Raw genomic sequence first — 1125 nt, forward strand, 5'->3', positions numbered from 1 at the left:
AAAAATAAACTTTTTCATAATAAGAGATTGTGTGTGGTGTGCATGTTCTTGGTTTATATAAAAGAAAAAATTTTTTCTACCTTTAAATAGATTATAAATTACATGTATACGTGGAATTATTTGATTTTCCCCCATTTAACTGTTTTGTTTTTGTTCCTATAAACTAATTAATATTGCTGGCTGGCAACTAGTAATGGCAAACATGATTTTTCCCTTTTTAACTAATCCTACATGAGCATCATCGTTAAGAAATAACGCAGTATTGGTCTTTTGTTACGTCTGTGTATTGTGTCTTTGTATTTTTTTGTAATGAAGAAGCTTTCCACACTCGACATCGCCAAATCGTATCTTCTCCAACGTGCCGATACTTACCTCACTTGACCAACGAACGCAATTGACCAACAAACGGAATTGACCAACGAACGCAATGGACCAACAAACGATTCGATCCAACCTATCCACAACCTTTCACCGATCTTGGCTTTCTCCACTTGTCTTTTTTCTTCTCCATGTGCATTATTTTTCCATGGTTTGTTACGTGTTTACTTATTTGTATGCAATGCTTTTCATGTGTCAGAGGTTTTACAAAGTCAAACTCAAAAAAAAGAATCAGAGAAAAAATATTTGGAGAAAGAAATTGGAAAAAAACATGCAAATGTACTATATAAGAAGGAAAAAAGTGAAAATCAAAGAAATCAAAAGAAATAATAGGAGAAATTAAAAAATGAATAAAATGTATAAAATAAAGTTTGAATGAATGTTTGAAGTTTAACAGTTTGAAAAATAAAAATAAAGTAAAAAAAATGTGCTTTGAAATGGTACAAAATTATGCTATGTAAGTAAATAAAAACAAAAATTACAAAATTAAAATTGTAAAGTAAATAAGATGTAAAATATAAAATAAATAAATATAAAAAAATAAGTAAATAAATAAGTATAAAAAATAAGATTAAAATTCAATAAAATGTATAAAGTAGGGAAAAATAAAGTTTAAATGAATGAGAAAAAAATGAAAAATAAAAATAAAATAAAAAGAATTTGCTACGGAAATGGTACAAAATTAAACTATTTAAAAGATAGCAAGACAAAAAGTGCAAAGTGAATCTACAAAATCAACAATTACTT

The 1125-nt window shown here is 26.8% G+C and overlaps 1 protein-coding gene across 1 annotated transcript; it reads right to left on the reverse strand.

Annotated features, from left to right (window-relative positions):
- Positions 1–454: 454 nt before the first annotated feature.
- Tsp_12311a (hypothetical protein) lies at positions 455–595 on the reverse strand (the record flags this gene model as incomplete). Its single annotated transcript, XM_003366336.1, has 1 exon — positions 455–595. A coding segment is annotated over one exon (141 nt), but the record flags the coding sequence as incomplete, so codon positions are not given.
- Between the last annotated feature and the right edge of the window lie 530 nt (positions 596–1125).

This window comes from Trichinella spiralis (genome assembly GCF_000181795.1).
Source record: "Trichinella spiralis strain ISS 195 chromosome Unknown Scfld6164, whole genome shotgun sequence".
NCBI classification, from domain to species: domain Eukaryota; kingdom Metazoa; phylum Nematoda; class Enoplea; order Trichinellida; family Trichinellidae; genus Trichinella; species Trichinella spiralis.